The sequence below is a fragment of the Micropterus salmoides genome, unplaced genomic scaffold, assembly GCF_014851395.1.
Source record: "Micropterus salmoides isolate LMB-PRFRI ecotype aquatic unplaced genomic scaffold, ASM1485139v1 Ms_hic_scaffold_10, whole genome shotgun sequence".
Taxonomy (NCBI): Eukaryota; Metazoa; Chordata; class Actinopteri; order Centrarchiformes; family Centrarchidae; genus Micropterus; species Micropterus salmoides.
In genome coordinates this window covers 27,252,824-27,280,502 of record NW_024040041.1, presented here as the reverse complement: position 1 = coordinate 27,280,502, position 27,679 = coordinate 27,252,824, and the positions used below count along the sequence as shown (strand labels likewise).

The 27,679-nt window shown below is 39.5% G+C and overlaps 3 protein-coding genes across 3 annotated transcripts; all 3 read left to right on the top strand.

Annotated features, from left to right (window-relative positions):
* The first annotated feature begins 244 nt into the window (after positions 1-244).
* fam117aa (family with sequence similarity 117 member Aa) lies at positions 245-10,452 on the top strand. The gene is made up of 8 exons (XM_038705684.1): positions 245-777; positions 3,103-3,248; positions 5,786-5,881; positions 6,066-6,179; positions 6,901-7,017; positions 7,574-7,793; positions 7,907-8,081; positions 9,030-10,452. Exons 1-8 carry the CDS (start codon positions 651-653, stop codon positions 9,241-9,243), a joined length of 1,209 nt encoding a protein of 402 aa, XP_038561612.1. The 5' UTR covers positions 245-650; the 3' UTR covers positions 9,244-10,452.
* A 455-nt stretch (positions 10,453-10,907) lies between these two features.
* Positions 10,908-17,873, top strand: slc35b1 (solute carrier family 35 member B1). Its single transcript, XM_038705696.1, has 9 exons — positions 10,908-11,448; positions 12,384-12,487; positions 12,681-12,811; positions 12,929-12,959; positions 13,749-13,909; positions 14,054-14,180; positions 15,483-15,589; positions 15,779-15,932; positions 16,356-17,873. Exons 1-9 carry the CDS (start codon positions 11,324-11,326, stop codon positions 16,406-16,408), a joined length of 993 nt encoding a protein of 330 aa, XP_038561624.1. The 5' UTR covers positions 10,908-11,323; the 3' UTR covers positions 16,409-17,873.
* A 474-nt stretch (positions 17,874-18,347) lies between these two features.
* Positions 18,348-20,635, top strand: ndufa4a (NDUFA4 mitochondrial complex associated a). The gene is made up of 4 exons (XM_038705707.1): positions 18,348-18,505; positions 19,621-19,709; positions 19,889-19,949; positions 20,379-20,635. Exons 1-4 carry the CDS (start codon positions 18,464-18,466, stop codon positions 20,433-20,435), a joined length of 249 nt encoding a protein of 82 aa, XP_038561635.1. The 5' UTR covers positions 18,348-18,463; the 3' UTR covers positions 20,436-20,635.
* The last annotated feature ends 7,044 nt before the right edge of the window (positions 20,636-27,679 follow it).

The following is a 27,679-nucleotide window of genomic DNA, read 5'->3' as shown; positions in this document are numbered from 1 at the left end:
GTGAATAGACCCAGAGTTTAGGCGTGGGTTTGAAGGGGAGGAGGGGAAGGGCCATGCCCCGCATAGTGGAAGATCTCTACAAAGTGGATGGGAATTTTAAGGGGGTTTTTTTCGTGTAGTGTTCGGGGGGGGGGGTTCCCTTTAGGAGACAGATGGATGTGACGACCAATGAGGGCTCAGTAGTATTTTGCAGCAACCAACCAGCTCGCCTTCCCTTGAAATTATATACAACACGAGACAGTTGCACAGGTTGTGCTGAGCTGTTGTGTTGTCACTTTGCAGACAAGGGAAACACGCAGCGGTGCGTGAGAGCTCCGCGTAGTCTCTGCTGGTGTCCTCTTCAGACTGCAACATGAAGGATAACGCGCGATTTAATAAGATCCGTTGAAGTGCAAAGCTCGCTCGGCTCGTCTCTGCTTTTTCAACGCTAAAGAAAGCTGTAAAGCAACAATAATCATGGTCATCATCACAAAAGAAAGCTCAAGCTGGGTGCCCAACAAGAGGCCCGATCAGAGTTTTGGATCATCCCTGTGGATGAACTGAATGTGGGCAGTGAGAAAGCCAGCGCCGTGCAGAGTTGCAGTGAACGACGAGAAGAAGAGAAGCAAAGCCGTGTGTGTGTTTTCATAAGCGGAGCTCGGCTGTGGGGGATGTCGGGCAGAAGTGGAGGAGCACCTCGGGGGTGCAGCAACCCCAGCCTGCAGCCCCTCAGAGCCACAGTCCCATACCAGCAGCTCCAGAGAAGCTCAGCTCTCCTCTGCAGAGACTTCAAGACGGGTAAATACACACGGGGGGTGGGTGGATGGGGGTGGAGGGCGTTAAAATCTGCATTCAGTTCCATGTGGTCCAGAGCAGAAAACTTTACTGGTTACTGTTATCATTATTGAAAGAATTATAGAAAGTTTGTGTCATATGGTAAATGACTAGATGTTGGTGTTTATGATCTAAATATAGTGGATTCTATTGAAACAAAACTGATCTCTATCTGTTACTTCTCTTTCTCTTTATTGTATCACAAAAGAAGGTAGAGTGATGAATAATCAGTTAACATAAAATGAATCACAAACAATTTTAATAATCAATACTCATTACAATAATCATTTGAGTAATTTTGCAAGAATAAAAGGCCAAACATTTGCTTGTTCAACCTTATCCAGTGTGAAGATGTGCTGCTTTTCTCTTTCTATATATTTTTAGGTTTTGGACTGTTGGTCCAACAAAAACTGGGGCTCTGAGAAAATGGGCATTTTTTTTGATGGGCATTTTTTTTGATGGACAAATCAACTAATTGGTTAATACAGAACATAATCAGTGGATTAATCAACATCAATAAATGTTAGTTGGTTGCTAAAGGAAAGCTTGTAACATCACTACCAGGTACTTGCAAAAATAAAATGAAAAACATGTTAAAATTAGTATATTTTAGCTTGCACTCATACAGAAATGATAGATTTACAACATTTAATCAGAGAAAATTATAACTTTTAGATTAAAAAAAGATGGCTTTATTTGATTACTATTGTGTAAATGTTTATTATTCAAAGGAAAGGCCGTGCTTCTCAGGCTGCTTCAGGGAACATTTGACTTTTAACTAACTCCAACTTTTTATTTGATTTGTGGTCTAAACTGCACAATTCCAACACGCTATGGGAAAGTTAAGTCAACAATGAAGGCTTCTAACCCTGAAACATAACACTGTTCTCATAATGTTATTTGGACTCTCAGTCGTCCATTTGCACTCTGACCTGTGGGGATCTCTGCTGCATGATTCATGCTAACACAGCAGCAGCTTTTTAGGCTTTTCTGTTATACTTTGGGTGCATTGTCCTGTAACTGTATCCATGAAAGTCACATCTGCATGTAGTGGTGTTTATTTATACATCCTGTCTGCCCTGCAACCTGGGCTGATGACAACATACTGTGTGTGTGTGTCTGTGTGTGTGTGGGGGTATGTGTGTGTGTGTTTTGGGGTTGGTAGTACTTAATGTTAGCCTGTGGTGACTGTTGCCAGTGTTGTGTAGTTGGATGGCTTTGCTCCAGGTCAAAGGCATGGTCCACACCTGCCAGAGATTACAAAGAGCTGCCAACATACACACACACACACAACTCTGCGCACTGCATGCTTATTGGTGGGGAGGAAGCCTGGGAGCAATTTTGTGAACAACTGCCATTGGTGTTAAAATACTGTTTAGCCTCTTAAAGGGTAATTTTTTTTAAAACCTGGGTCCTATTTGTACATATTTTGGTGTCCAACTGACTAGTAGGTACAAAAAGTTTTGGAATTTGTGCAGTAGATGGCTTCAGCCGGCAGCTGCGAACTGGCTGGAGTTGCTTCAACATGTTCCTTTGGAGAATTTGAACAAGGGCTACACATTTTTGAAAAAATATGTAATTGAGATTATTTTGACTGATGTAGCAATTGCAATATGATTTGCAATATTGGAGGGAATTATAATTTTTACATTATTATTCTCATTTTGATATAAAAACATATTAAAATGATTATGGTGTGATTTTTCAGGGTACTGGTGCCAAACAAAGATGTTTTCTTAAGTCTGTAGAATATGATGTGTAGGCCAGGATATAATGCAGCATTACAATGTTTAATTTAAAATGGCATTTTTATACACTTTTCACCTTTTCACACTTTAACAAATATCGCACCTCCTGTGATTTGAAAGTTGCAGTAGACCATATTGTGATTTTGATAAAATTTCCATTAATTGTGCAGCCCTAAATTGCACCGGTCCACAAAATGTGCTTCTTTTTGCCACCGATATGCTCACACTGTTATACCAGGTGTCTGGCAACATCATGGAAAGGATCCATATGAAGAAAGAAAGAAACTGAAGTTTTGCTCAAGGACAATTCACGCTCTGAAATCTTATGACAGGCGAGCTGTTAAAATAGGACTCAGGTTTAAAAATACCGAAATAATCCTTTAGAGAGAGTTTTTATACAAATATATATCACATGCAGTGTTAGTACAAGCTAAACATGATCACACAGGCATGAGTTTTTACACCTTCTGCAAGACTGACATTGTTTTGAGTTAACGACATGCACGCTGACTTAATGTGATTTATTTCTGTTCCCAAAAAGCTGACAGGACCACGGCTCGCCCACCGAAACCCACCATCCGACGAACTCTTTCTTTGGACGCCATCGTTGGACCATATCTGCAGGGACAGTGGCCCAAAGAAGCAGAGAGCACGGCTGTTACCTGTGTCAATGACAAAGCCACACAGGTGAATAATAACATCGTGACACTGTCAAATGAGCTGTGATACCTCGGTTAGTTGGTTGTAGTTAAACAAAACCAGGTGCAGGCGAGTGGCAGTCTTATACCAGTGCTACCACTTTCCTTATAAAACCTGTTGCTTCATGTTGCAGAACCACGCCGTTTTCTCTGCTCTGCTTTTCTTGTATCTAAAGGATTTCTACAGAGGACAAGATATCTGGTGTTGGCTCTGCAGGTGTCTGGTGGTTCCAGTTTGATGCTGTGGGTGGAAGGCAGCCAACTGGAAATAGTCGTTTTTGTTCTTCTTTAAACTCTGCTGTTCTTCCCTCGCTTCCCCCCTCGACTGTATCTGCTCCTAACTAGTGCACAAAGCCCCGACTAACATCACCAAGCGCCACAGCTTCGTCTCCGCTCCTGACACAGTTTAAACCCGAACAAACCCCCTTTGCCTCCATTGTGAGGAACAGACCCCTCCTGACCTCATTATACAGACACCCCATCCCCCCAGCACTCTCCTCAACCACACACATACACGCCACCCCACCCAGCGCCTCCTTCTGCCGTAGTTCCTCTGTATTACTTCAGATGATATAACTGATTGATGCTGCTATTTCATTCTTTGTTAGGCATATTATTGGACCTCCTCAACTTTTCTTGCAAATTGTACAAAAAAAAAAAAAAGAACTGTTTGTTTGTTTTTATATCCAGGTCATGCCAACATTTAGTTAATCTCACATGGGATTACATGACACCACTATTTTATCAAACATCCTAAAATTATAACACACATCTTTTCGGTAACACATAAACAAAATCAAAAGATAAAAAAACTTAAAAAAAATATATTTGTGTGCAAAATTTCAAATACATGATACACTGAATGACAATTTAAAATGTAGATAACCTCCTTTAACTATGCTGTAAGTCTAAAGATGTGTGCCATCGATGTGTATATGTGTATGGACAAAATAATACTATAACAACCTTATAATACAATACTATGACCACAAAAATGTAATCAACGCGGTCGTATGTATTTCAGGGTCAGTAGTATTTCAACTTGTTCCTGTTCAATGCTGAAATAGTAAATCAATCATTCCATCGAAAGAAAAATTCTAAAACCATTTTCCATCTATAAGGCAAAACAAAAATGCCAAGTTCTGCTTTTAAATTGAATATCATCTGTTTTGGACTTTTGATCAGACAAAATAAGCAATTGAAAAATTGGCAGGGGAATTTTTCACTATTGTTTGACATTTTGCAGACTGATTAATCAATAGTTTAGTCGGTAATATAATTGACATATTCATTAATAATGAAAATAATCATTACTTGCAGCCCTTTTCCTATTATTATGCCCATATTGCAAACAGGAATTAAGTACGTTAATGATTCGTCCAAGCTGGAAACACTAGCTATGCCCAGGCTATGCCTCACCAAATGCTCTTGCTACCTTTGAGTCTTTTTATAGGTTTGTGCCCCATGATCCCCCCGTTCATGTTTTGAATGATGGGGGTGGGGGGCAGCTGTAACTCTACACTGATGTCACTGTATGACTGACTCGTGCTGCGTTCTGACTTATTTAACCAGGCGATGGACTACGTATGAGTTGAGGGCAGAAGATGGTGTTGGTGTTTTCCTGCAGGCAGTTTGGCACCAGTAGGAGTTGTGAGGCCGACACCTAAAGAACAGCTTGTATTTTGGGGACAGAAAACCATGACATAGCCAAAGTATGGCAGTGTGAGCTAAATGGCTGTGTGTAATGTTAGCTGCCTTATGAATGGAGTGGACACCAGTGAGTGAATCACATTGTTTGCAAGTGTGTGAAGCAGTTAACACTGAGTGTGGAGGCGCCAGAACTGTGAGTATCTGATCCCGTGGGTCCACTCAACCTGGGTTTGACCTGGTGATGATGAACTCCTTTTCGTCTTCTCCAAACCAACAGCCGGGAGCGGTCGCCCAGACTCCCCCTGGTAGAAGATCGAGAGTCAATGTGAAGAAATCGGTACGATCATATGAGTGAAAGTAGGACGTTATGGATTTGTGACTGACGAAAGAAGAAGTGCACAAGAAAGTCTGCCTGTTGGCTGTTTGTCTTAGTTGTTTTTCCTCTACAGTATGTGACTTTGTGAATAACAGGGTTACTGTATCTGCATGTAAGTGCACTGAGGTGTTGAATGCTGATACTTGCACTGTATTTATAGACTTTACAATGATGTGGTTTGGATGTTTTTTTATGTGTGTGGAAGCGGGGCTGTTTTGCAGCTCAGAGTGGTTTTCTCGTCGTCTTCCTCTGTACAGCTGTTGTGGGGCAGGTGTGCACGACAGCTGTGGGGCTCCACTTCTGCGTTGTACTCTGAATTTGTTGTGTTGATTGGAGTTCACTGGGTTTCACAGAAAATGTAAGAGGCCTCCAAAAGGTTGGCCCTGCTGTCAGCCAGAATTACTGCCAGAAAAGGCCATTTTCTTCCTCAGCCCCCAAAGGTTTGATAGACAAACACTGGACTCGTTATTCACCACACTGTGATAATATTTTTTTCATAGACTCCAAGTTCCTGGGCAGAGGAGACCCGAGGAAGGAGAAGTGTCGGCGGACACAAGCGCTCAGCGTCGTGGGGCAGTGCAGAGCACCTGAGGGAGGCAAGTTCTTCAGTCCATCACTATAGCAGCCATTAATCAGTTTTTCTGCTTCTCACTCTCATCCCCCCGCCCCACTGACAGCATGAAATATTAACAACCCCTGAGGGGAAAGTGAGTAACCTCTCCTTTTTCAGAATGAATCATAGTGACTCCTGAATCATTTTTCTCTCCGCTCTGCCCTCAGGTGGCCAAGCTGAGGCACCAGTTGCAGAAGCGCTCCCGCCATGCCGCTCCCTCAGCAGGATATGAGCTCCCCCACCACCCCCTGCCAGCAGGTCATGCAGCAGGCATCACTCAGGTAGCCCACTGCTCTTTTGTCTTTTGATGACATGTGAGGGAAAGACACAAAGAACAAAGTCTTCATGACTACCACTGATGCCAGACAGGCTTCCACAGGCAGACTAGGACAAGCTTAGTAACAGAGATATAAAAAACACTGATGCTTTTCTTAGGAGCTGCTGTCGTCAAAGCTCCCGTGTTACTGACACGCTGTCGCAGAAAGACAATTTGAAACCATCATATCATACTGTGCCAAGGGCAACATCTTCACTCAGTTTAAAAATACTTTTTATTAATTTACCATCCTTTAAGGTTTAGGTTATGCCATAAGCTCAATGTTGCTGGGAAAATAAGGCAATGCTTGTTCTGTCTCCGATTTGTATCTAAATGCGCACACACTTGCACAGCTGTTGTGTTCACTGTCGCTGGTTGACATGTAAGCCAACATTAAGCAGGAGGTGTTCAGTGAACACCCAGTAAATATGATGTAGGTTTAACACAGAATATCAAGGGGAGAAACTTCTCTTTCTTTTAGCTTTTGGGGGCATTTGATGACTAGTCATTACAAATATTGGGTGGGGGGAGAAATTTCCATTTTAATCCCAGATTACATGCTCACACTGTACAATTCAAACACAGGCAGTAGAGACCCAGAAACCACACCACAATTTTGGACAAGTGAAGAAACTGTTGTACACAATCAAGCAAGCTGCCTCTGAATTTGACTCGTTTTTCTCCAGACAATGCCCCTGATGCCGCTGAACCGACTCGCCCCGCGGCTGCGACGGAGTGTTGAAGGCCTAAACTTGGAGCTGGAGGAGGCGTTTGTTTCTGAGAAGCCTGACGATCAGCATGAGGTTAGGCCACTGAGCTATGCTTAGAACCAGTGAGGCAGAGGAAAATTTAAGATGAATAAACTTTGTATATTTTACAATTTTGTCGTTATTGTGGTTTACTATTCTTTGGATTTGCATCCTAAGAAATAATGTAAACCATATGGCTGGAGAGGCCATTTGTGTCATTTGTAATTTATAACACCCTGTGCTGAAACTCCCCTCAAGTACCCACAGAGCAATTTGAGCCTCATATCATCAAAGCTTGATTTTAATAATTTTCAGAACTAAAATGTTACTAAATGTTAATCTAATATCTAACCAACTGGAGAGCACATGCTACCAATCATAATAGCAAAATAATTGCTCTTTGATTTCAGCATGTTATTAAGATATATTGCAATAATTATTTTGATAACAGCAGAAACATCCATTCTAGTCTTTTTGAAGTCAACCGTACCTGCTACATGCTAAATTTGGCTACTTGTCCCTCCCAGACAGGAAAGCCTACCACACTCTGCCCTCTATCGTTTTTGTACCTGCTTTGACCATTTTACTTGTTTCCTCCTGAATATTCCAGATTTTGGATATCCCAGATGGCCACAGGGCCCCAGTCCCTGCCCAGAGATGCAGCAGTGGCTCTCAGAGTGAGCCCTCCCCGGGCCCCCTGGATCCTTCCCTCCTCTCTCCTTCTCAGTCCCCCTGTCCTCTAGATCCCTCACTTCTCTCGCCTTCAAATTCCCCTTGTCACCCATCTCTTTTGTCTCCATCACAGTCTCCCTGTGCCATGGGAGAGCAAGGTTAGACAACTCTACATTCTTTATGGTGTGCTTTTAAACTGTACAGTGAGGTATTAAACAGATATGGTGATGTATAATTTTCCTTCTGTATGTGTTTACAATATTCCGTGCAGAGCCGGTGGACTGTGAGACCCTGTGTCCCTCTCCGTCTACGTCACTTCCTTCATTTGCACTGGAGCTTCCTCTGCTGCAGCCCTGCTCCTCCTCTCCCCGTCCCAACAAAACCTACTCCTTCCAGCGCGAACCGCCAGAAGGCTGCGAGCGAGTACGAGTATGCGAGGAGGGAATGTAAGTTAACACTTTTCAGATCAAAACATCAAGCATAGATCATATAATCATGTTAGCATTCCCTAATCTCTATGGCCAAAATCAACCGATAGGAGACCCAAAAGTACCAACAGAGAAAATCATTAGAATTTGTAAATAAAAGATCAGATCAAACCGTCACACAAACGTTAAACTTCTATCTTAACCAGCTTGGCAGAAGGCCATGGTTAATGTGTGAATATATAATTTACACGTACATTTCTGAAACTGCTGCTCATGGGTCTGCAGTTCAATTTTTTCCTGTTTTTCCAGCATGGGGCACATATTGTGATTTAAATCAGAGCAGCCCAAAAAGTTGATTAATAGACTTAATTGCAACTTTTTTGATGATATTTACTAGTTACTAGTCTCTTTGGGTTTTGAATAGTTGGTTGCACAAAAAAACTAAACAATCAATGAATTGATTAATTAAAGTTATGATTGAGACATTAGTCGATAATTAAAATCATTTTTGAAGCCCTTTTTTCTGTAATTGTGTCCATACATCTGCTGTCACAGCATCAGTTAAACCTAAAATAAAAACATTTAATCCTTTTAATTCACGCACGTCTTCTAATATTGATCATCTATCAAGAAGTTACAACTAATTTAATGTTGTGTGCAAATTTGTCTTATCTTAGTAAGAGAATGCTGAAATTCATAGATGCTTTGTCCAGTCATTGCATCAGTGGAAACTCACAAAAAGTGTGTTATCCTTTTAATTCACTCACATGGGTGTGAATTACATGTTTCACTATATTCTGACATTTCATATACTAAACAATTTATTGAAAATAATGTATGAAAATGATTGTTAGTTGAAGACATTGTTATTATGATGTTATAAATATGCTAAACTACATACAAAGCTGTGGCTTTTGACGATCCCGGGGTAAATGTCAACTACTCCCTCGACCTCTGTACCTCCAGGTCTGCCTGTCAGGATGAGCCTCTCCTCCAGCCGTCATGTCCTGACCCCAATAAAGTCAACTTTACCCCTCATGGAGGCTCCGCTTTCTGCCCTGTCAGTATTCTGAAGCCACTCCTGCCCTCCATGGACCTGCTCTTCCGTGGCCTGTCAGTCTCTCCGGTCACTGGCTACCCAGGTCAAGCCTCTCCCACCAGGCACCTGGGCATGCAGTAGGTGGATATCTGAGCAGAGCCTCTCAGGACTAAACCACACTGCCAGAACCTGCTGAAACTGGATATGTTTTAAATGCATGGTGCCAACAGATACCTGTGTAAACGTCACTGCTGTAACATGCCATGATCACTGTGATCAAAATCAGAGACTTTGTGACTAGAAGGATTTCATCATATTTTAGATTAACTTTGGCCTGAAGTTTGTTTGCTTCACTGGTTATTTCCACCTGCAGGATGCTTGAAATCAGCTGATATTTACCTCATCAGCACTTCAGTTGTCGTAGTATTCCCTCAAATGGGCTGTGGATTACGATACAGGACTGAATTTCTGGAAATGTTGGGAAAAGCTGGAAAAGTTTTACGGTTCTTGATTTTTGACATTATTCTTTTGGTTAAAACTGAATATTCTTTTATTAATGCAGTTCAGACAAAGACTGCAGTCTGCTAGGGACGTTTTCATTTTTTAAGTGTCAAAATAAGTGAATTCAGCACTTAGAACATGAGTATTACTTTCTTACTATCCTTTTACTATTGATTAATATCCTAGTAAAGCATTTTTAAGTTTAGATGAACTTTCATCTTCATTTGAGAGATTTAATTGATAAAAAACAAAGTACTTGATGGGTTTGTTCTGAAATTTCATAAGATCTGTCGGCTGAATGTTTGGCCTATAGTTTCTGGTGGCCTACTTTTCTACAAATGTATTTCCTAGGAATATATGTATTTTTGTATGTTTGTAAGGAGTTATGAAGCTGGCGATACTGTTTTTGTATTCACTGAAAACTTTGGTGATTTATAAGCAGGAATAGATGTTTTATTAGCTTTACATGCCTACAGCGGGCTTTGTTTTAACCAAACTGTTGCAATTTTGTCAACATTTTAAGAATGTGTCTGGGTCACACATTGAGCCTCCTTGGACCATGTGGTCCTGTCCAGAAAGCGTTAATGTTTCAATATTCACTTCGATATGCTCAAGTTAATGTTTAACTAGACAAAACAGTATTTGTCCTCATGATCCTGACTGATTAAAAAAACATGCCTTATAGTGACAGTAATAAGCGGATGGTAATGAAAATTCATAATTTGTCAGCCCTGTGTTGTCTCAGACCTGAGTATGCACCCTTTTTTCATACTTTATTGGGTGATGACAGTTAAAAATGTTCAGTGTGCTGTTGCCATTTTAAAGAAAATAAAGTTAGCCTAATTATCAGGGCGTTCAAATACCTTCTGTAACACCTATCATACCTGTGGGTTCTCTCATGTTGTGGTTGCTTAAATTACACGTGGATTTACGTTTTTTTAATACAAGCACCACCTTGTTTTTTAACCCACATCTGCGTTGTGATTGGCCGAGAGGGGATCTATTGCCTGACACGGACCAATTAATTGAATCCACATCCCAGGACGACAAAAAGGCACGCGACTTTTTCAAGGAAGGACCTCATTTTTTTTTTTTTATAGTAGCTCTCACAACTGCCAGATGACACAAGACGGCAATTTCTAGTAAATTATAGCAGGAAAAAAAAAATCACCTTTCTTGTAGCGTTTTTGACACTGAGTCGACGCGGTTACACTAAACACATAAGCATGCATTGTGTTCAAGATTTAATTTATTAAAGTAAATATTTTTATTCATGCATTGCTTTTGACACCATTGTGGTCCTTCTAGGAAACCCGTTTACGCGACCGCTTTTTTGCCCCAATAAATAGCGACTTTTCTGTAAGAAAGCACGAACTGTGCTCGCCTGACGGTTTACTTACTTATTTTCCCTTACCCAAGTGGGAATGGGATGTTTTTGATTTTACATTTGTCCTGGTAGAAGAAATTTAGTCCTCAGAATGATACAAAATACACAAATGACATGATATCTGACTGTCTGTGCAGCCACAGAGAAGGTACCGTTAGCAAGAGTTGGAAGATTAGTGCACAGGACGGTTTGACGGTATTTATCATCAGGACCTTTAACTACCACAGCTGAGGTCAAAACGCTATAGTGGAGCGGGACGTCGGTGGTGTGCGGGGCTCGGGGAGCGGAGCGGTGTCGGTTAACGTTACCATACCCTGTCTCGGGGACGATAGCATGGCTGCGGGAAAGGGAGCGGGGAAGCCCACCTCGCCATGGGACAATATGAAGATACGGTTCATCGTTTGCTTCCTCGGAGTTTTCGTGTGCTACTTTTATTATGGAATATTACAAGAGACGATGTAAGTGACGGTTACAGATCTCGTTATGTTCTGCGCCAAATTCCATTCAAAAATCATCCAGTTTTACTGTTGACAGTTCCCGCAACAATACGAGCTTAATTGTTGGGATAGTTATAATGTTACGTAATCCACAACAAAAACTATCATGTGCTTGTCTGTTTAAACAATTCGTTATGCAATTTCATGCGAGGTATGTAACGTTACTTGCGTTATGCGAAAGGCAGATCTGCCATTAAATCGTCAGATTTTTGAATGGAATTTGGCGTGGCCCCTACACCTTTGAGCAGGTGGAATTTCTAGTTCACTAAAGCTACTATGTCATAATCCCTCATAGATTAGCGATGCTTTTGTTATTGGTCTGCAACAAACAAACTTTAAATTATTAAATGTCCATCTGTAAAATAATTCAGTATATGTGTGGGTTTTTTTTTTAGAAAGGGCAAATGAAGTAAGGAGAGCTTGGCCTCTCTTGCATATCACATACTGACTGAGTTGAGGCATGAATCAGCTGGTATGTTGGTTGTCACTAGAGTGGGCAGGGATCATATCTGGTTTCAAAATGATGACAAGAAACTGGCGTCTCACCCAAGCTGCCTGTTCACAAACCTGAATGATTGTATATCATTCAATCATATATTGTGATTAAACAATACTGACATTACTGTTTCCTATGGGTTTTTGGTTTGTATTGCACATTGACACCAACAAGCAAGCAACACTGCTGCTAAAAACTCTTGGTCCCCCTAACAAAATGTCAACACTTCCACCACCCCACTCTGTCAGTTGTAATTGAATACATGTCGTTCTCAGTGGCCTTTTCCCAGCTTGGAAACTCATGAAAGCTCTATACTCTTTAATTAACAGCAGTTGTAGTCTGTTTCAGATTCATTGTCTGTGATATTTTGCACTCAACAGTGTTTCTCTGACTTTTCCAGCACTCGAGGTGATTATGGTCATGGAGACAAAAAGGAGAAGTTCAGATTTGCCCGGACATTGGTCTTGATCCAGTGCATTATCAGCGCTCTGTTTGCTAAGATCTGTGAGTATGTGCTGTATGTAAGAGACACAAAAACTAATAGAAGTGCTTGATACAAAAACAGCCTCCAAAATACATTTCTGAAGTTGTAAATCTGCAAGGCAACACGTGTTTTAAATTAAAGTCTTGTAAACGTATCATATAATGACTTGTTGATGCTTCTTAAATGAAAATCTTCCTCTTTTTTTTTTATCAGTGATTCAGTTTTTTGAGGGCTCCAAGCCGGATCACACCAAAAGCTGGCTCTACGGGCTGTGTTCCCTCTCTTATCTCGGAGCCATGGTGTCTAGTAACTCTGCCCTTCAGTATGTCAACTACCCAACACAGGTGAGTCTGCCATATAGATGGGGAAAGTTAGTTGGTTAACATGATTCTTTTGGATTCATTTGTGCATCAATAATGCTTGGTGCAATCATATCCTATGCTCTGTTTTTGCTCTGATAGGTGTTGGGGAAATCCTGCAAGCCCATACCAGGTAAATCTGATAAAATCACTTTTTGTTAGCCTTCTGCTTCTTGCCTACATATCACCCAAATACCTGCACACAGGGCTGTGCAATAAAACAATAATGATAATTATGGCGATGTAATTTTCCTCCATAACAATATAACAAATGTTCAATAAAGGTGTTGATTTAATTCAGTTGAATCATAAACAAATCAGCACTTACTTTTTCTGAGATATTGATTTTGTTGAGAAAAGGGACTGAAAAAAAGATTTGACTTAATTTTACTGAACTGAAAATTTTACTCATGCATATTTTTTCAACAAATATGCATGAGTAAAATTTTCAGTTCATTTGCATGTTTCAGTGAAACATGCAAATTTCAGGCCTCAGCTGTGATCTATAGCATTATTTACTAACTCAGAAGCTGCCAGGTTTCATAATGTAATGTGCTGACATACATATTTACCATGCTAAATAAACCACGTGTATACGGTACTTGACAAATGGGAGAGCTTCTGATATCTTTCTAAACTGATCAAGGGCACACTGAGTAAGCAAAATCTTTACAAGTTGAGAGCATATATATCAGGTTACGGTATGTTCTGTTTGTATAAGAAGGTTATATCTCACAGCTCCCCTGCCTGGTTATCTCTTGGTACACATACATAAACACACACTTTCACCAGCCATATTTTCTACTCCCAGGGGTGAAGGCCTGACATTGTATACAGGGTAGGATTCGCTCAAGCCCTAGAGATGTCACCCTGGCATCCATGGCTAAAAATCATCCATCATACTCTTGTTGTGTTGTTGCAGTGATGATCCTCGGTGTGACAATACTGAGGAAGAATTACCCACTCGCTAAGTACCTGTGTGTGCTGCTTATTGTGAGTGGTGTAGCTCTTTTTCTCTACAAACCCAACAAGAGCTCAGCTGTTGCAGATGACCATGTTTTTGGGTTTGGAGAGATTCTGTTGGTGAGTTAAAATAACTTTATGTTCCATCCATTTCACTTGTATTTCATTTTTTGTTGCCTATCTCTCCTACTCTACACATCATTACTTTGACATTTCTATGACATTTCATCTCATGGCTTGGTGGTGTGTTTCACTGTGTCATAGCTGGTCTCTCTGACATTGGACGGTTTGACTGGTGTGGCCCAGGACCACATGAGGGCTCGCTTCCAGACGAGTGCCAACCACATGATGCTGAATATCAACATGTGGTCCACTCTGGTGCTGGGACTAGGTGAGTCAACCGTGCTCTCTGCCAAACTCTTGTCTAACCGAATATGCGCCGTGCTGTGCAAGGACCACGGAGGGTTTCATTCAAACCCAAACTACACCAGGCCATTTCTCTGATTAGCACACCTGCAAGCCAGCGAGGAGAAACTAATGAGCAAAATCACCTTGATATGGCTCAGTACTGCCAAAATATAGCAGAATGAAACACTGGTACACTGAAGGTCCTGTTTGAAAGCTTTCTCAGAATAATTCTCAGTGAACACTGAAAGCAAAAGTTTAGATTTTTGTTGGTACATTAATGACCTTTTATAACACTATAATGTTACGAACTCGTTTGTAAATGTAGTATTAACAGCTGATTTATGTAATTGTGGTCGGTGTTCTTTCTTCTATGTCATTTTTAGTTGTGTTGTCAAAATAAATTCTTACATGGACCCCAGGATGAAGAGCTGCTTTGATGCAGTAACTAATTGCAATTCAAATAAGTAAACAAAAACAAAAACTTAACTATATCATTACCAGCTGAGTTGGACACTCTTTATGAAAAGGTGAACACTATTCTCTCGGGAGCCAGAAACTTATTAATTCAGTCAAGGCAAGGCAGTTTTATCTTTATAGATAAGGAATCCTGCACCCCAAAGCCCTCAGTTCTGTGATGAGGTTGCTATAATATGCTGAAAAGTAAGGCACTTAAAATAAAATGCAATATAACAAGGGTCTTTCTAGGGTTAGGCACTAATGGACTGTAAGATAAAGATCAAAAGGTCAAAGCCAGTATGAGCACTGAGAGACTTTTTAAAAATGTTTTTATAACAAACTAATTAACGGTGTTTGCTAACTCTTAGTGAGTACCCATCTCTCCTACACATCTGCTTCCCACTTTCATCAGCTGTGTTATATAAAAAATGTTAAATTTGTTTTTCAAAAGTAATCAATTCTGTTCCAGGCTGTATTAAATGCCTTCAGAACACCTTAGTTTTACTTTGTGAAAACTGCACCTAAAGACACTGTGATAGCTTTGAAGTGCTGGTATTTCCCAAGAGACAAAGGTATTCTTATACCTCCATTCCCACGAATCCGTCACACCCCCACCAAGACTTCATCTAACTGTTGTTACTTTATTACACCACTTGGTGGTGCCGTATGCCCACACTGAACACTGTAATTTGATTTTCTCACCACATCAGTGCCAAGGATAAGCCAGCTAAGGCAGAAAAATGTGACGACATGTTCAGTCACTAAGTTGTTTTTGAAATCACATTAATGTTATTTACTTTTTCTCCGCTTTCTTCCTCTCTGCTCTCAGCGGTTTTGTGGACAGGGGAGGTTTGGGAGTTCCTAAGTTTTACTGAACGCCACCCGAGCATCATCTACAACATTCTTCTGTTTGGACTGACTAGTGCTTTAGGCCAGGTGGGTGGATAAAAGGACATGATGTGGCTAGTGTACTTGTATGAAGTGATGGGTAATGTTCTGTTGCACTTTTGGAAAAAATCCTTTACTTTGAAAGTTTTATAATGAATGCCTACAGATGATGAGCTTCCTGACAGTGTATATCCAAATTACATTCCTACGTATGTTTTTTTAAAATGAATTTACCAGACCTTCATCTTTATGACTGTGGTGTACTTTGGGCCGCTGACCTGCTCCATCGTCACCACCACGAGGAAGTTCTTCACCATCCTCGGCTCCGTTATTCTGTTTGGCAATGTCATGAGTACGATGCAGTGGATTGGCACCATCCTGGTATTCCTCGGTGAGAGTTTATTCTGGTTTAACTCTGTTGCTGCCTCTGGGTTTATTGTCAGTGTCTGGTTTATGTTTTTTTTTTTTTCTGTCCCTCTGTCTATACTCAAATATCCTACATTTATCTCATCAATGCAGAGTATAACTGTGAAATTGAATGCTTGCAAAAACATGGTTGAAGCCTTCAACTATAGCGTGAGACAGTTACTGTATGTATTTGTTATAACAAACAATTAGGTCCAATTAGGGAATACTTAGGCTTCCCACGCAAACCACTTGGTGTACTGGTAAATTATGCATTGAGAATATAGCTGAAGGGGAGAGTAAATTTAACACTGACATAGTTACAGAAGATGCTGATATTTTTTTTCCACATTTTTATTGGTAAAATTGGTAATTCTCCTTAATCACATGTTTGGTTTTCTCACTTTAGGTCTCGGACTTGATGCTAAATTTGGCAAAACCCCAAAGAAGACGACACACTGAGAGAAAGACGGAAACATTGCACATCAAATGAACACACTATATAGCCAGTATCTTATTTTCATAAGACATCCTGTTCAGGCATACTGTATGTGCCTATGATTTAAGCACGGTCAGATTTTGAACTTAACTGTATTTAAAAGAGAGTTCTTTTAGTTTTCAACTCCAGCTTCTGTTTACTGTTGATGTACTGAAAGATTTACTTGGGAGCAAGTCCTGAATGACCACAAGATGCAAAACCTTTGTAGAGGAATTTGAACTGGTTCAGAGACACAGGTGGAAAATACTGTATTTAGACAAATTCTTATGTTTCTGAAACCAGCTCACCTCTCTTGGATGGATATTGAACCAAACAAGACCTAAGACATATTTTTCCAGCGTTAAACTCATGAACTTGCCACCAAATAAGGCTTGGTTTAAAAATAGTTTCTTAAATATGTGTAATTTCTTGGCAAACAATTAGCCAACTATCATGTCATGTATAAGATATAAACGGTTGTATGTAGCCTGTTCTGTTATGTCCAGTCTTACCATTGAATTGTTTTTAATTTTATTTTCTACAAGTTGAAAATAACGTACCATAAAAGGGAAATTGTGATATTTAATGGGGATTTTCTTTTTATTACACAGACTTCAGTGGAGTGGTTCACATCAGTTAGTTGAGATACTCATCTCTGATTGGGTGCTGCTTATTGGAAAAGGATATAAAATAGCCAACAAACAGATAATCATAAAAATCACTACCACCAGCAACTTATGTATCTGTTAGCCAACCTGTTTTTTTTTTTATTTTATTAAAAGGCATATTACTAACTTTGTGTTTTACCACTAATCACTTAATCTATTAACACATTCTGACTATGTTTGTTTAATTAAGTAGAAAATCAGAATCGTTGCTTTCATGGCCAAATATGTCCACACATACAAGGATTTTGATTCAGGTTTGTTTGTTTTGTAATCAATGTTACACAGTTAAAAGAAAGATTTTCAGGAAGATCGAAATAGACAAACAGCCACTAACGTGAAGCTTATACAATATTTTGATCTTTTAATAATGTCTTTTTCGGATGCTTCAAATAATAGTATGTAAACACATTTTGAGTGTGAATGCGCCTAAGCACATTGGATTTATAAAGGTAATATATGTTCATATAGCGTAATTACAGGGAATTTGCCTCTCTGTCATCAACAGAATTAAAGAAAATCAAACTCCTAAATATGAGGTACATCAAAAACCATCTTTTAAGAGAGAAGAAGAGAAAATAGTTCTAAGAAAGGCAGAATAATGATTATAATTCCCCCTACATTTAAGGATTAAAATGTATTTCTTGAGTGCAGTTTAAGCGCCCCCTGCAGTCACATTGTGATGCAGACATTTCACATCCTCACACTGATGCTAGAGACAAGGGCAGTGAACTGTTATTTATCTCCATCATGTCACTTGCATTAATAAATTAAATCGACCTGTTATTTATTTTTCATTAAATGCTGGCATTTTAATTATCTTATGGGAATTAAACCAATATAACATGAGTTAATACTACAACTTCATAATATGGCCAGATAATCACAGTGACTTTTGAAACCGGATTAAATACACACATCACATTATATATTATACACATTTACAGAATAACTTCCACCCGGTGAAGAGAAGAATATCTGTCCAGTGCTGCTGTGTGGCTTGTTTTTGTTTTTATGGACGAAATCTGTTGATTGTAGCGACATTCAAACCGCTTTAGTTTTGCCAGAATAAAATGCGGTGTGGAAATAAAGGTTGAAGCGACACAGCAGCACATTGATGAAACCATGCAAAATCACTCTGCATTTAATACATGCAGTATCACATAAATGTTCTGTATAGTACAAATAATAATAAAAAATTATGTATTTCCGCCACCGTCGGTCAGGCAGTATGTTTAGGACCCTACGTGTGTTTCCTCGGCCCTTTTTTCTCCGCCCGATCTGGCAGATGAAATTGCGCACCGTTTTGGCAAGCCTGTTCGTAATCCGTTTATTTTTGTACAAAGTGGGATAACAACCTTTTCAAACATCAAAATGCTCGCTACAGTCAGCAAACAGCTCAGAAGCCACCCAGCTGTAAGTAGAACCCGGTTATATTAATTAAACAGTCGTTAAAATATCTGAGATATCGTTGTAAACTTGGGTCACCTGTGAATTATTGTGGCTAACTTAGTTTAGCTTAACTAGTTAGCGTTGTTAGCTTTAGCAAGCTAGGACTGTTGAAGACTTAAATTTTTTTTTAAATTGAAGATGCTTGTTTTGTTCTGTAACTATTATAGATTAATATACGGGTTTTCCAAAAACACAGGCGCCGAAACTTTTGGTTGTTGATGCTTTGGAGTCAGTTTCACCCGCAGGACGATAGCAAGAAGCCAAGAAGACGGTCTTCTAAAAATGGCAACTGATGCTACTAGTTAGCAAGTTAGCTGCCAATGTAGCTCATAGTGGAACTACTCACACATGTTATTTTTGTACATCTTGTTATTTGCAGGGCGTAAGTAGTGAATGAAAGAAACTTGTAAATTATAACGTTGGAAAATAGTTGGTTTTAATCTGTCACATCCCAACACATGGCAGCTGTAGTTTATTATTTTAGGATGCTTAACAATATCAGGCAAAGGGACTGCCGGTGAAAACTAGCCTGTGTTTTAATGTTTGGTAAATGTACATTGTGCCTTCTGAAATAAGCAATACATAAATAAAACAAGGGCAGAGTAAATAGAGGGAATGTGTAATGACATTAGTTATATTATAGGTAGGGTTATCAATCGATTATTTTGTCTTGATTAATCGATTAGTTTTGAGGTGAAGAAAATTGTGAAAAAGTTCAGTCAATTACCCAAAGCCCAAGGTGATGTCCTCAGATGTCTTCTTTTGTTCACAACCCAAACATTTCCAGTTTACTGTGATAGAGGAGTGAAGAAACCACAGAATATGCACATTTGGGAAGCTGAAATCAATCAGTTTTTCTAACGAATTACTCAAGACCACGAATTATCAAAAATATTTGGCTATTAATTTAATAGTTGACAAGTAATGTTGCAGCTCTAATCATAGGCAGCGGTCAGTTTAAAGTACAGTGCAGCATGGTGTTTTCAGTATACACAAGCTGTCAGCAGTCTGTATTTACTGACATTATATTTCCTTCAGTTTTGAAGGTTACTTTTTACCTTCCTGTCTGTCACTTACAGCTGATCCCACTTTTTGTCTTCATTGGTGGAGGGGCAACCATGTCCTTGATGTACCTCGCTCGTCTGGGCTTGAGAAACCCTGATGTCTGGTGAGGACTGGAAACCTTCTTGTGTCTTTTTTTTACTTTTGCCCTTTTCCAAAATTGCAAGTGGGTGGGGGTACATGTAATCTGCATCTAATGAGATTTGCAGAAGAGAGGAAAAGAAGATGACAGTTTTGCACCTCAGTTATTGACTGTGTAGCTATTTATATATTTTTCCTCTGCAGCTGGGATCGCAAGAACAACCCAGAGCCCTGGAACAAGATGGCCCCAACCGATCAGTACAAGGTGTGCCTCAGTCACTTATAGGAAATCTTACTAATAATGCTGTGTGCTTGATTTTCTGTGCTGAAGAGTGTAGGTGGTTATGTTAGGGATCATGGTATGGATCTTTGCCAGACTTGTTGCTGAGCCATGGATTATTCTTTCAATGGGATTAATCAAATTACTTCTACAATCTGGTTAACACTGACTTGTAGTTACAAATCTGATGAAGTCATTAACTACTTACACTTGATAATAGTAATTTTAGGGAGTTTCCAGGAACAAGAAGGCAAATAATGCTGAAAAGAGAAGATTTACTTTATTGCAAGAAGATTTTATAAATCATCTTTTGAAATTGAATGATTCTATAACATAAAGGGAATTGTCATTGTGTCATTATACTCTGCCACGCACTGTAAAACATAAACTTTATGATTTGTTTTGAATTCTCAGTTTTACACCGTTAACATGGACTACAGCAAGCTGAAGAAACAGGGGCCTGACTTCTAAAAATCATATCTGCTGAACCAAAACCTCAAAGATGAGCTGATCCGCACAGCCCCATTTTGAATTTCCTCCGGGAACCTAAGGCATGCAGAGGCAAAACCCGCACAATATTCATATTAAGTTTCCTCATTGCAAAGCCGTCTCATTTTCAATGGTTGTCAATAAAGTGATGGAGTCTTTTCTCCTCCATACAGAGAAAAGAACCTGTTTCATTCATTGTTTTTATTTATGGCCACTTCGCATGTCATTGATCTTGGGTCATGTTTTTATTTACATTGTCACTTTAATGCATAACATTTTAACACATATATTGGCATTATCACCCAGACCACTTTCCACACTCTGTTTACAGTTACGTCATGCTCTGCAGTTACTATCTAAGCTTTGCTTTCACCTCATTTCACTTTTGTCCTGCCTTAACCCAGCTACTACTGAATTTTAGGGCACACCATTCTTGGCTGCTATCCAGAGCCTTATCAGGATGGCTGGGCTACTTTAACCTGGTCACATTTGAGCAGTGGGTGCCCTCTGGTGGCAGCTGTGGCATCCAGTCTATGCGTCTATGCCTGTTAGTCATACCAGAATGAATCATTAATTCATGCTGACACTGCAGGTTTAGGAGTTAATAGCTTTATGTCTTTGTGTGATGAAACCTCATCAGTATTTAGTCCTGTTTGAGGCATACCAGTTTCCCAGTGCTACTTCTGCATATGTTTAGAAGCTTTCAGAAGATACTGTAGTTAGACTTTAAAGTGGAGATTAAGACAACATGGTTGTCTAACTGCAAAAGTTTGTTTTAAGCAATAACCTGTTCATGTGTAAGACTGGGCGGTGGGACAAGTGGAGGTGTTTCTCCTTATAGAATGCCATCGCTCTCAGCCAGATGAGCTTGTAAATGTCAACAGGTCGCGCTGTTCCATATGCAGCTTGGAAAAATGCGACAAAGATGAGCAGCCAACGCAGTGAAGAAAATGTCAAGGAGACCTTCATCTTTGAATAGAAGCCCACGTCTAAATCTTGGCACAGCCTCTCCACGGCTGGAGCACTCCACACACTTTTCTCACCTGGGTAAATGAAAATGAACTAATGGCACAGTATGTAACAGTTCATTTTGGAGAAACATTTGAATTGTTTCACCTTGTTGCTTCAAATCACACAGCTCCTCACCCCAAAATACCTACTATCAGTTCAATAGTTAATGGAAATAAGAGAATTTCTCCAGCTCATTTATTTGTTTGCTGTGATATTCAGCTTAATGGAAGGGAAATGAAAGTATGTGACATGCTGTGCGGCTGGATTGCAAACCCTGGTGGCTGAATGATCAAGGGAAAAAACTCAAAATGAATCATTAATTCATGCTGCCACTGTAGGTTTAGGAGTTAATAGCTTTATGTCTTTGTGTAGGATGACATATTTCAATTAACCAAGAACATTATTTCATCTTGAAATGTCAAAAGTTTGGCTTCAGTAACAACTGGTATTCTTGATATAAACAAACTGTTAAATAGCAAAAAAAAAGCATCTGCCTTGGGAGTAAATCCAACCTGTCCATTCACGCTCTGTATAGTGCAGAGGATGTTGACTGAAAATCAGGGCATTTATTTATTTCTAAACCTTACAATGTTTATCATCAGTGATTTTGTAAGACAGTATTGCTAATTCTTAAGAATAAAGGTCTTAAAATGAAGAGTTTTGTTGTCATGATTGTTAAAAATCAATAACATTGTGAGGCACTGTGTTTTATCGGCTAAATGTCAACGCCAGCATGCAAACATGCTTAAGTCCAGCAGGTTTGTGTTTCCTATGTTTAGCATTTTCAGATGGGGCCTTTTGTAGTCCATCCTGCATGAACTTATACAGGTCATAACCACAGAAAGATCGCTATCTTCAGTCATTAAGAGAAAGATTCAAATTTGACACTCAGGAAGGAAATGCCCCTGTCTCGTGGACCCACAGGTTTGTGGAGGGACTTTTTAAAGCCTGGAGCACAAGTATACACCTCACCATAAGTGGCAGTAATCAAAATCTGGGCCAGGTTGGAGGCAAAACAGGGTGAGTGTGACAAGCTGAGAGACAGGTATTTTGCAGCATACTCAACTAAGTCTCACCTCACCATTACAACATCCTTTTGAGCAGGTGGATCACAGACTTCCGACACATTTTCACATTGCAGATGAGTAATCTATATATTTAAAGGTTGTATACAACAAAAATATACAGTCAGTGCAGAGGTACTACAACACCATGCTAAATATAAACCCATGTAGATTTTGACATGTTGAAATGTAGAGGAAAGCATTGGGTTATTGGTATTGACACCACCTTACCAGATATGGATATATATTCTGGTGTGATTTGATGGGAACAATCTAATTTATTAGATGCCTCTTCTCCTATTGACACAAATCAATAACACAAGCACAATCTACTGCTACTGTGGCACTTTTTTCCCCTTCCATTTATTAATCAGGTTTTGTAGTAATCTGCCTGCCGTAGCAAGTCAGAAGCTTGCACTGTACTTCCATTTGGTGCTGCATTCATGTAAGATGGGAATAACTGCAGCAACTAAAATATAATAAATAAAACGCAATGACTCACTGTTTGTACAGATTTGAACCTGTGCAGATATGTTAGCTCATTTGGTGGTTCAATAACAAAAAAAAATCAATAATACTGTGAGGCAATGTGGTTTATGGGCTAAATGTCAAGCCAGCATGCTAACATACTGAAGTCTAGCAGGTTTACATTTCCTATGTTTAGCATGTTCAGATGATAACATATACTAATTCATTTAGCATTAAACACAAAGTACTGTTGAGGCTGATGAGAGTGACTTTGGTTTATCAAGTGGCCTGATAAGTTTCAAACCGAAGTGAAATGTTGGCCTGATAAGGGCACAGCATGAAAAGTTAAGAGATCACCAAGAGGGCAGCGTAATGTAGTAATCATTTTATGGCTATCCATCCAATAGTTGTCAGGACATTTCACTCATAACCACAAATGTCAATTGTGCACAAGAGGAAAAGCAAGAGGATCACCAAAGTCAGTAGGAGTCATCCTCCGGGGACCATGCATGTCTGCAGAAAATTCTGCATCAATCTATCCAACCTCATAGTTGGTGACATATTTCAGTGTGGACCACAGTGGTGGACCAATCGACTTTGAATGCCAATATTGATTTTCCTTACACATTTCTTGCACATTAAAGCTTTGTAGCCACTGTCCAGTCCATTACTGCTGGCTGAGGAGCTTTCCTGATTGCCAAACCACTGAGCGTCAGCTTTTGACAGACAACTCGAGGGTTCAGAGTTCAAATGGTTTTGTGCTGGGGACTCCTCTGAAGACACTGGCTGGACACAACTGTAGAGCCAATCTGACCTGCATCTTTACCCTCTGTCCTCCTGACCCCTGACCCCTCTGTTGAGTCCAGCCCTCTTCTTCCACACTGCAAAGGTAACATTGAAAAAATAATGAGGGAAAATAATGTGAGAGGAGGCATAGGGCGATTGCTGCTGCTGCAAATTGTTTTCTAAAGGTCATGCCAAAGGCCAGGCAGTCCAGAAACAGGGAGGCTGCATAGAGTCCTGCACCAACTAACAGTCCTTACTAGTGACTGTGTGAGTTTCAAAGTGTGTGCAAGAGAGGGACTGATTAACAACTTGATATACTTGTGTGATCTTACATCCACATGGATGTCTTTTTTGCATAGAAATATTGCTCTCTTGGAAAAAGCTGTATTGTTTAATTATCATTACTGTCACTGCAATGCATAATATGGCAGTCTGGATTTTCTATTCTGTGTAATGAACATGAAATGTACATAAAGCTTATGCAACGCTGGCCAAGTGCAGTCTGTCAGCAGCAGCTAGACTCCTGTGTTATCTTTTCAAGTATTTTTATCTTGAGTACTTTAATTTTATCAGTTCAGATGTGAAGATTATGCAGAAATACGGATGAAATTTAGCTGGTTGAAAATATTGCTTGTAATTTTTAAAGATACATTTTTTCTTCTTTATTTGATAGTCACAGTAGAGAGAGACAGGAAAGACAGGGGGAGAGAGTGGGGATGACAAGCAGTAAAGGGCCCATGCCGGATTCTAACCAGAGCCGCTACGGCAGTCTCAATACAGGGTATGCGCTCTACCAGATGAACAACCAGGGCGCCCAAATTATTACTTTTTATCATTTATGAAGCCATCAATGTCAAGAAAATAATGCAGCATTTCTCTTTTATTCTGTTCCACCCCAACAGAAATGTTGATTGGTTTGACATGATCTATACACTGAGGAAGGGTCCCCTTGTTCTGGGCCAGAGCCATTGATTGTATGGTTCCCAGCAACTTTTTTTATATGTATACAGTAAATATATACAGTTTATTCAAATAGATTCAAAGATCCTTACGTAATATTCAGCATATAGGGCGGCCAGTGCTGGTTGTGTTAACAAATAGTTGATGTGTCCAACAGATGAGGAGCAACATCATCGTAAGCCCAACATTTATTTTTTTATTTTTTTTAGCTCTGTTTTGGTTTTCACCAACTTGCAAAGGAAATAGATAGCTCTTTAGCAGCTAAATTATCCACTATGTTCACTAGCTATAGTTGCTAACTTTGCCTGTGTGCTGTTCCGCACTGGGCAGGTGGCGTACAGTAGATTTATCAAGAACAGTTGTTCTTCGCCTTTTGTGGATGGAAATTTGACTGATGAGAGTGCTGAGAGTGAATCTTTAAATCTTATTTGTAGATTTTATATAATGAACGTTTGTTTTAATCATCCATATGCAGTAGAAGCTCCATGTTTGGCATACTGGGTTCCAAAGCTTGTCTTTTTTCAATAACATCCCACTGCAAGAAGAAATTATGGCACAGATTCATCAACAGCATAATTCAAATTTTAGACCATCTCAATTTAATGTATCCCTCATTCATAAGGAGAGTTTTTTACTCTTCCTTTTAAGTCTTTAAATAAACATATTTAAATAGATATTTTTGCCATAATTGGAGAAATTAAATCACATATTTAGAAACTTAATGTGAGCTAGTTATCATGTTATCAGATAGGGGCTGTTAGCAGTGATGGACAGTAACTACGCACATTTACTCAAGTATTATACTTAAGTACAAATGTAAGGCACTTGTACTTTACTTGAGTATTTTTTTTGTAAGGCAACTTTCTACTTCTACTCCACTACATCTCAGAAGGAAATATTGTACTTTTTACTCCACTAGTTAGTTTACAAAGTACGATTATTACATATAAAAAATATGAAGTTTATAAAATAAACAGTGAATGTACAGCTGATTGATTCAATTAAGAATTAAGAAGTCAATTACAAAGTTGGCAACTATTTTGATAATAAAGTCATTTAAGTCATTTTCCATGTAAAAACATTTCATGATTTCAGCTTCACAAATGGATTTCAGGATTTGTTGCTTTTAAACATAATTTTGTAGTATAAGTTTATTGAATAGGATAAACCCCTTGAGATGAACCATCTCGTTTTCGAGGGGGTCCTAATATACAGTACAATACAGAACAAGGGACAAATCAAACATTACAATAATAAGACATAAACAATACCACAATCAACACACTACGACAAAGACAAGCACACACACAAAAAAGATAAATATTTAGGTGAATACAACCAATTTTATGATATATACTTTTACTTAAGTAACACACACACACAATATAGGACTTTGACTTGTAATAGAATATTTTAGTAGTGTATGATATTAGTACCTATACTTAATTAAAGGGTCTGAACACTTTATCCACCACTGGCCTTTAGTGATGTCTCCTTCACTTCACAGCTCCTCTAAACACTAAAAGACTATGTCACTTTATCTTTCTAACTTCTGTTTTTACACTCTATGAACTTCAGATATGCAGATGTTAAAAGTTCTTCATGCACACAGGATAGAAGAGTTTAACGTTTGCAGTGGCCACAAATAAATACACACTCTTCAGTTTATTATTTTATAGATATTTCATACAGAATGATGGTGAGCAGAATCAAACCAATATCCTGCACATAGCTTTTATTTACTTTTATCTCTGTGTCAATATTGTCTCTCTAATGCCTTTGTCACCTCTCAATTACCTCTCTGTTTTCACTCATTCAGGCACATGCACAAACACACAGACACACTCACAGATGCATTACTGAAGGAATGAACTGCTTTCCCTCCCCTGCTGTGAGCTGTGCTGAGTAATGAGTGAAAGCCGTTCTCCCTCTGATTCTCGCAGAGAGGGTGCCTCTCATTTTTTGCCATTTGGTGTTCAACTCAGAGCTGCCCTCCACTCGTTCTTGCTGTGTTTCACCTCCGCTTTGTTGTTTGTTTTTCTCCCTACTCTCATCCGCATTCCTCCTCTTTTAGGAGTTTTTCAGTTTTATTTTCATGAAACCCAGACATGGACACACACTCATGCACGCAGGCATGGAGCACCTTGTAGAAGTTTTAGTCCAACAAAATCACATTGATCCTTGAGCTTGCTCACTCAGGATGACAAAGTGCCATTTGCAGCAGATGCACAAAAAGGTCAGGGTTGTCGATGTATTTTTGCATGAGGGATTGAGTAAGGAGGCTGCAATTTAACAGCCGTTTCAACAGGAATATCACAGGAATGAATCATTCCCGATATCTCAGGGACAGAGAAGCTGTGCGAGCATGCTTTATGTGGTGTTTCAGAGTATGCATCACTCACATTGGTGCCAATTCAGCTGGATGGTTAGAGATTGTCTCATAAATACAAGGTCTCAGGGTTGATCCCTGAAACAACCAGTGTGTCTTGTTAAAGTGTCCTTGAGCAACAGTAAATGCCTCAGGGTAGATTGTCAAAATGTCTGACGTGAAAAAGGGTAAGTAAGTTAAAGAGCAACGTTTAATGTGTGATTAGTCTCCCAATGCTGATGGAAAGATATAAAGAATGGTAACAAAAACTAGCAGGAATGCCAGATCCAAAGTTCCCATCTTCCTTGGCATTTGTGTTTTGATGAAATCATTTTTTTTCTTTTTGCATCCATGTTAGGAAAGCAGGTCAAAATTTAAATAGCTGAAAATAGAACATCTGGCTGGGCCTTGTCAGTCAGCAGTGCGTAATGAAATATGGAAATTGGGGCGCTCTTCAAAGAGATGCGGGCCTCTCTGTGCCGTTCTGGGTCTCCAGCAGGCCCCTCAACAGCCCCGGTGGAGCCCCGCCCCTCTGAAACGTGTGCTACATTTCCAGGTGCTGCCGCCGC